Source organism: Bufo bufo, chromosome 6 (genome assembly GCF_905171765.1).
Source record: "Bufo bufo chromosome 6, aBufBuf1.1, whole genome shotgun sequence".
In the NCBI taxonomy this organism is placed as follows: Eukaryota; Metazoa; Chordata; class Amphibia; order Anura; family Bufonidae; genus Bufo; species Bufo bufo.
This window is the reverse complement of record NC_053394.1, coordinates 336,500,387-336,508,206: the sequence shown is the minus strand read 5'-3', so window position 1 is coordinate 336,508,206 and position 7,820 is coordinate 336,500,387. Positions and strand designations below refer to the sequence as shown.

At 47.8% G+C, this 7,820-nt stretch overlaps 1 protein-coding gene across 1 annotated transcript in view; it reads right to left on the bottom strand.

The window, feature by feature from the left end:
* Positions 1-899: 899 nt before the first annotated feature.
* The window catches only part of ITCH (itchy E3 ubiquitin protein ligase), a 105,638-nt gene continuing 98,717 nt past the window's right edge, over positions 900-7,820 (bottom strand). Inside the window, exons 20-24 of the mRNA XM_040438638.1 lie at positions 4,635-4,755; positions 4,440-4,544; positions 4,123-4,219; positions 3,139-3,211; positions 900-2,340 (exon numbers count right to left, since the gene is read on the bottom strand). Of these exons, the coding sequence (XP_040294572.1) occupies positions 2,241-2,340; positions 3,139-3,211; positions 4,123-4,219; positions 4,440-4,544; positions 4,635-4,755 (496 nt within the window). The 3' untranslated portion in view covers positions 900-2,240. The remainder of the gene's footprint in view (positions 2,341-3,138; positions 3,212-4,122; positions 4,220-4,439; positions 4,545-4,634; positions 4,756-7,820) is intronic.

Below are 7,820 nucleotides of genomic sequence, written 5' to 3'. Positions count from 1 at the left end.
CATTCATTTCTAGGTTTAGTGTTCCTTTAAGGGTTTGTCCTACTAAAAGGTTAATGCCCGTTTCCAACGACAGGATATAACGCTAGTAGTAATGCAATGTATGTACCAAAGTAACTCAACTTTAAAGGGAATCTGTCTCCAGGAAATACACTGATAAAGCAGGCACAACGCCTTGTAGAGCTAGGTCAGCGATCTGTTACATCAGCAAATGGAAGTTAATACAAGGCACTTTCTAATGTATTCTGATTGTCCATATTCCTCCTTTGCTGGCTGGATTCAATTCAGCAGCCTCTCTGGTGGTGCGCAGCAGCTCCCTTGTATCTGCGCTGCAGCGATGGCTGCAACCAATGTGGACAATCACAATACATTAGTAAGTGCCTTGTATTAACTTTCTCTACATGATCAATGCCACTTGCTGAAGTGAGACAACCCCTTTAAAGAGGACCTTTCACTAGATTAAAAAATCTAAACTAACTATACAGACATGGAGAGCGGCGCCCAGGGATCTCCCTGCACTTACTATTATCCCTGGACACCGCTCCGTTCTCCGGTATAGGCTCCGGTATCTTCACGTTAGGCTCCACCCAGTGGAACCTGCCGGCGTCTTTCTCCCATGCTGTGGCGCTGGCCAATCACAGCGCTCAGCTCATAGCCTGAGAGAAAAAAAAAACCTCTCAGGCTATGAGCTGAGCGCAGCGATTGGCCAGCGCCACAGCATGGGAGAAGGAGACGCCGGCAGGTTCCACTGGGTGGAGCCTAATATATGAAGATACTGGAGACTATACCGGGCGAACGGAGCGGCGCCCAGGGATAATAGTAAGTGCAGGGGGATCCCTGGGCGCCTCTCTCCATGTCTGTATAGTTAGTTTAGATTTTTTAATCTAGTGAAAGGTCCTCTTTAAGTGCTGTGAGGAAGGCCTCCCAAGTCACTCTGTGCACCCTTGCTTCCTGTTCCAGCCTTTACTGTCAATCAGGAAGGAGAGGGAGGGGCCGGCAGAGGAAGCAGGAGGAGCAAGGGTGCACAGAGTGACTTGAGCTCCCCCTTGGTGCACTTTTTCCCTCCAGAACGACGCATCGGATCACTAAGTGAAAGGTATGATCACATTCAGCATATCTAGCTCTACAAGGCATTGTGCCTGGTTCATCAGTGAATTTCCCGGTGACAGGTGACCTTTACGCCACGGACAAGTGGTATAATCACCTCGTTAATCAGCTGTCAGTCACATCATCATCATCTTGCTATATATTTTCTCGACAGTCCAGACACAGTTGTAGGCTAGGAACCATAAGATCCTGCAGTTCTAAAGAAGGCCTGGTTTGGACCACATTCACCGACATCACACAAGTGAGGTTCATGCTCAGTTGTCAGACACATAAAGCAGGTTATCAGCCTCAAGTAAGAGTACAAAATACACATGGAGTACAGACAGATCTAAGAGCTTAAGACTTGATTCTTCAGACGTTTGCTCTAAATCTCCAGTCGCCTATAAAATGGTCCTCTATGAAATAGAAAGCATGCGCGTTTACGTGATATCTGTCGAACAAACGTAAAATGATCTGTATGAAAGTTACAGTGCTTTTATGTTCTGTACAAGGACCGCAGACAATCCATACAGTAATAAACTAATGGGGGATGAGATGCCTATTAAAAGTCTGCTTCCCGAAATAACCAGTGACTGGAGGCCACGCTGTGCAAGCTCTGAGGTGACATGATCAAGTAGACAAAGTCCCGCTTTCTACAGGTGTAAAAACAACACCCCCTAATTCGAGTAGACCTCGGGGTATTGCTTTCATTAGAAAGCAGGAGAGGTAACTTTCCTCTTGAGCGTTTCTCCGCAGGACACCCTCCCGTAGTGCATAATAAATATGGCTATATACAGCTCAATGGGCTGTGGGTGTCCTGCGGCAGAACTCGGGTAAAGTGGACAGAACTCTGTGAATGTTATCCCCACATGGGACGCATAGTGTCACATCCCTGGAAGACTGTAATAAAACCAAAGCCTCAGCTACATTTACAGAGAGCCATGTATCTCCAGGTGACCGATCACAGATAGAGGTGTGCAGAAAACGGTCCGGCTGAGAAGGACGTAAAACAGTCTGGAAGATGTCGCGAGACCATATGCCGTCACTGAAGACTGGATCCTTGAGGAAAAAGAACTAATTGGAGAATGGAGGAGGCCAGGGAGGGGATCAGCAGTATACACACTCTCATTGTGCCAGGAGGATATGTCAGGGGCTTCTCACTCTTGACCAAATCCTTCTGTTTCTTCTATTGCAAAGAGCAATTTTTCCTTAAGTTGTTCAAAGCTTTTATAAGGTGGAAGATCCAAACGGTTAAAGCTGAAAATAAGAAAAAAAAAAAAAAAAGTGATTGAGTTGACATCATTGCAGACTGGCTACAGACTTGTTAAAGGGGCTGTCCAATCTGTCAGACTGTAAGGGTGGATTCACACGACCGTAAGTGTTTTGCAGGATACCAGCCGTGCGCGTTCCGCATTATGCAGACCACACATGGCCGGCGCTATATAGAAAAAGCCTATTCTTGTCCGTGATTGCGGACAAGAATAGGACATGCTCTATATTTTTGCGGGGCCGCAAAACTAACCTACGGCCCCATTGAAATGAATGTGGAACAGATGCGGATCCATTCATATGGTCGTGTAAATGCACCCCAAGACTGGAGGTGGGTGTGTGTCCCTTTTGTGGGACATGCACCTATCTCCAGAACGAGGCCCCCAATGTGAAGGGGAGCACACTGTGTACACGAAGCTTGCTCTTTAGTCACTGTTATGGGACTGAGCGAGTGTGGCTCTACATTTGTAAGTCTCATAGCAGTGGCGAGAGGGAGGCCGCGAATGACCGGCACACTCCCTTCACTTCAGGGGCCTTATTCTGTAGATACGAGTGGGTCCGAGAGGTGGGACCTGCAACTATCTGACACTAATGGCATATCCTTGCGATGACTCAGATGGGAATACCTTTTAATTGTCAGTAATCAGATCAGATGAGCCCATAACAGTTACAGAAGGAGACGCACAAAAATGCTGCCTCCTTGACTTGTTTTTGGTCTAAATCAAGTGATCCTAAAACCTGCTTTCTCCGGTATAAATCAGATACATGTTAGCACAGTGTATTTACCATGTGTGACTTCTAGGTAGCCAGTTTTCTTTCCCCACCTTCTCAATGCAGAATTTCTGAGGACCATTGCTCCCTACAAGATAAGAATTTATGTTGAAAAAAAAAAAAAAAAAAACAGTCAAAAGTGGCGACTCTAAATTTTATCAGTCTTTATGTCATACCTAGCCATTTGATCTAGTTAAAAGGACTGGCTGGGTGACCGTGATATAGTCCAGCAGGCAGAAATATGTCTCTACAGAGTATGCCCTGCATGTCTGATCATCTGCTATTTTAAAGCCAGACAACTTTAAACCAGGACAGTACATTAATTCACCGGCCGCATTAGCAGCCATGCTGTATAAGCTGGGTTTCTATTTGCGGCCACAGGGTAGTAGTGTGCAGTGCAGCCAAGAACCATGCAGCAGGGGCACAGCGGTCTACTATGAAATGCCATGGTTTCATGGCAAGCACAGATTAAGCACATGGTCCTGCGATTTAGAATTCCTCATTTTATGAAGAATGAAGCGCTGGCGCCCCGTTCCCAATTACATAAGCCAGGGATGCTCAACCTGTGGCCCTTCAGCTGTTGTAAAACTACAACTCCCATCATGCCCTGCTGTGGGCTGTCAGAGCATGCTGGGAGTTGTAGTTTTGCAACAGCTAGGAGGGCCACAGGTTGGGCATCCCTGACAAACAGCATAAATTCAGTGGCCATGGGATGTTGAGCCCCACAGATATCAATCGCAGCGTCATATAAGCCTGTTAAACCAGTATTCCAAGGACATGTTTTGTGGAAAACATTTGGTTTGGAAAGATTTCATTCTACGGTTTCCACTGAAGACAAGGTCCTAAAGCCGATTCTCTCCAGCTGTGTATTAAATGTGCAGACTCAGCAAAGAGCACTTCATATCAGGGCTGATTATGTCGGCTGAAGGATGGTTTGGCCAACAGTTACTTCATCTGCACGGCTGCCTTAGTATGGAGAGAAATAGATGATCTACATACCCATCAAATCTGCAAAGCCTCCAACTGGTAATCTGCAAGTCCCAGTGACAAACTGAAGAAGTCTCATGCGCTTCTCATTGTCAATTTCTTTAGCAAACTAAAACGAAATAGAAAAAAATAAAATAAACAGTAAATGAAAATAAAGGGAAATTCTTATAAAGCTGCAATACTAAACACAGCCCATGGACAAAGTGGTTCTGTTTCTGGGGGAGAAAAACAAGACTTTCATATTCTAATCTCATACAACCTATGTAACATATATGGGGCACTGGACTGTCATATACCCATATCCTATCAAAGCAAGTAAAAATCCTCACCTGCCAGAACCACACTATTTGCTTGCTGGTTCTTGTGTAGTGCCGGTAGATTGCGTTTCGCTGCCAATCGTTCAAATCAATTTCCTGCATCCCACATAGGAGAACCTGTTGGGGGATGAGAAAACAGATTATGTACACGTTGTTGACCGCAGAGCAGCTTTTATTTGGATTACCATATTGCTATATTCCACTTACTTCCAATTCTTTGGCATCAAAATACTGCAAATACTGCTGGGGTAGAATTTCATTAAAACCCTCAAAAAATGCCTGCGTCTGCCCCTCCACTCCTCGAGATAATCTCCACTCTGCGACAAGCCTGCAGTAAGTGGGTACAAATGGTCAATTGGGATCAGTATGTGCATCAGGAATGCTACTTATTACTTACACCATATATCCTGAGCATTGCCATAGTACAAGAGCTAGAAAGCTATAGCGTGGCAATGCCCATATTAATGCCTGTAAGTGTGCAATGAAAGCAGTAAGCAATACTTTAAAGGCTATGCACACTTTTTGCTGGCAATTTTTTTTTTTATTACTGCATAGTACTCATTTTGAGCTAAAAATCTTTTTTTCACTTGGTCTTGAGCCCCTTTCTCTGTACAGCCTTGAGATTCTCTAGTAGCAGGCTCTGCATTTTTACTGTTTTCCTTAAAGGGTTTCTATCACTTCGTATCACATATTTAGGTGTCAGACACTAGCGATCCGCTAGTGTCTGCTCTAACAAACCATCCTAATATGATAGGTTTTGGGGCAGCCGTTTCGCTAAAATAAGAACTTATATCTATATGCTAATGAGCCTCTAGGTGCTATGGGGGCGTCATTAGCACCTAGAGGCTCCGTCTACCCTCATAATCTGCCGCCGCCCAGCGCGTCCCTCCAGCCCGCCCATCTCCTGCTGAATGCGATCCTCCCTGTGCGCGTCTCTGTTCGGCGCATGCGCAGTGAATGTCTGACCGCTTCCCTGCTCAGACATCTCCACTGCGCCTGCGCCGATGACATCATAGTGCTCCGAGGAACAGGCGCAGTGGAGATGTCTGTGCAGAGAAGCGTTGACACTAGATAAAGCTGTTAGCTCCTCCCCTGGCAGCTATACCCCCTCCAGCCTGGAGAGAGAGCTTCAGTTTGTGTACAAGCAGTAGGAGAAGCAAGCCAACCAAAGAAAAAACATGGAACCAGCAACTGCCCAACTGTGGTCGAACAACAATACTGGGTGGGTGCTGTGTCCCCCAATAAAGAGCGAGAAAGAGATTGTACTGGTAAGTTATACAAAAATCTCCTTTTCTCGCCCATATTCATTGGGGGACACAGGAATCGTGGGACATCCAAAAGCAGTCCACAGGGAGGGAAAAACAACAGACCCATGGAAGTAAGCATCCCTGCAGGCATCTAAGAACTGCTGCCTGCAAGACCATGCGGCCTAAGGCAGCGTCCGCCGATGCAAAGTATGCACCTGGTAAAATTTAGTGAATGTGTGTAAGGAGGACAAGTAGCCGCCTTACACAACTGTGCAGCCAAAACACGATTCCTCTGAGCCCAAGATGCGCCCACCCCTCTGGTGGAGTAAGCCGTGACACCTAAGGTCGGAACCCTGCCTCGGGCGCGGTATGCTTCAGCAATTGTAGACCAAATTCAGCTTGTGATTGCCACCTTGGAAGCAGCCAATCCCTTTCGAGCACCCTCCAGAATGACAAAAAGGGGATCCGTACGGCGGAAGGGACTGGAGACTGCTAAGTAGATTTTCAGAGCTCTGACAACGTCCAAATGGTGTAACTCCTTTTTCTTAGGGCGTGAAGGAGATGGGCACAGTAAGAGAAGGACAATTTCCTCGTTAATATGGAAGTCAGAGACCACCTTCGGAAGAAAAGAAGGGACAGGCCGGCAAACCACCTTGTCCCTATGAATAACCAGGAAGGGTTCTCTGCAGAGAGCGCCGCCAACTCAGACACCCGTCTGATGGAAGTGATAGCAACCAGAAAAACTACCTTCCAGGACAGGAGTCGGCGAGAAATCTCCCGCAAGGGCTCCAGGGCAAGCCTGGAGCGTTGAGAGGACTAAATTCAGATCCCAAGGTGGTAAAGGGGGAACCATATGTGCCACTCCCTGAAGAAGGTCCTTATAGGCCCCAGGGGGGCCAGAGGGCGCTGGAAAAGGATAGAAAGCGCTGACACCTGACCCTTCAAGAACTCAGGGCCAGACCAAGGTCCAACCCTGATTGTAGCAAGGACAGGACCGTGGGGAGAGAAAAACAAAGTGGCGGAACATTTTGGCTTCCACAGAAACCCAGGAAGGACCTCCAGGTCCTGACTAGATCCTGGACGATGCAGGCTTGCGGATGACATCCGCCGAAAAAACCTCTTCGCGTAGAATAGCGGTCTTAATAGCCACGCCAGCAAACGAAGAGACCTTAAATACTAACGGAAGACCAGACTCTGCGAAAGAAGGTCATCTCCGAGTGGCAGTGACCAAGAACGTCTCCTAGAAGGAGAACGAGGTCGGCGTACCACGTGCGACGGCCAATCCCCAGGGTGACTCGGATAGTCGGCATACCCTCCATCCTGATCTTCTGTAGAACTCTGGGTAGGAGGGGGAAGGGAGGAAAACGCAAAGGAGGGAGAACCCCTGCCAAGGGAAAAAAAGGGCGTCCACGCCGCAAGCTTCCGGATCTCTTGCTCAGGAGAGAAAGGTGGGAAGCTTCCGAGTCAGTCTCTAAGCCCTCAAGTCCACGTCCGGGCGACTCCAACGCAGACAGATCGCCTCGAACACCTTCCGCAGTCCCGGAATACAGAAAAGAGAGGCCGGCAGCCATTCTCTTCGAGGAGGAAGAAGAAATAGAAGAGTGTTCCGTTCCAGGAATGGAACGTTTATCAGCGTGGCAAGACGTGACAGCAACTCCGCTCCGTCTGGTCTGGGGAGTCTTGTAGCCTACCCACGGAATGGGCGGTGGAAAGTATGATCACCAGAGGGCTGACGTGACCTAGACATTAGTCATGTGTTGAGAGGTAATGTAGATACAGGTAGCACACCCAGGACCAAAGGGAAGGATTCACCTGTAGAAGGAGAGATGTGGAGTGTGCCACAGCCCACCAGCCGGGTCCGGAACTCTGGAATAGAAGGCCACAAAAGAATACCCCGTGCAAATGCAACCAGGGATTTAGTGGCTGTGCCAAAACTCTGCCTGAGGAGGAAGCCAAGCAAGGGGAGCCACAACTGTATCGCTAGCCCATACCCCAGCGGAGGAGGGGCCACACCGCAGAGGCCAGCAATTCAGTGCTAGAAGAATCCGCCACCTGATGAAGGAGCTGAGCAGTAAGAACCATAGTATGTGTGAAGCTCAAAGGGTGTCAACTCCTGTTGTTACACCGAGTATACAAAACACCGGTC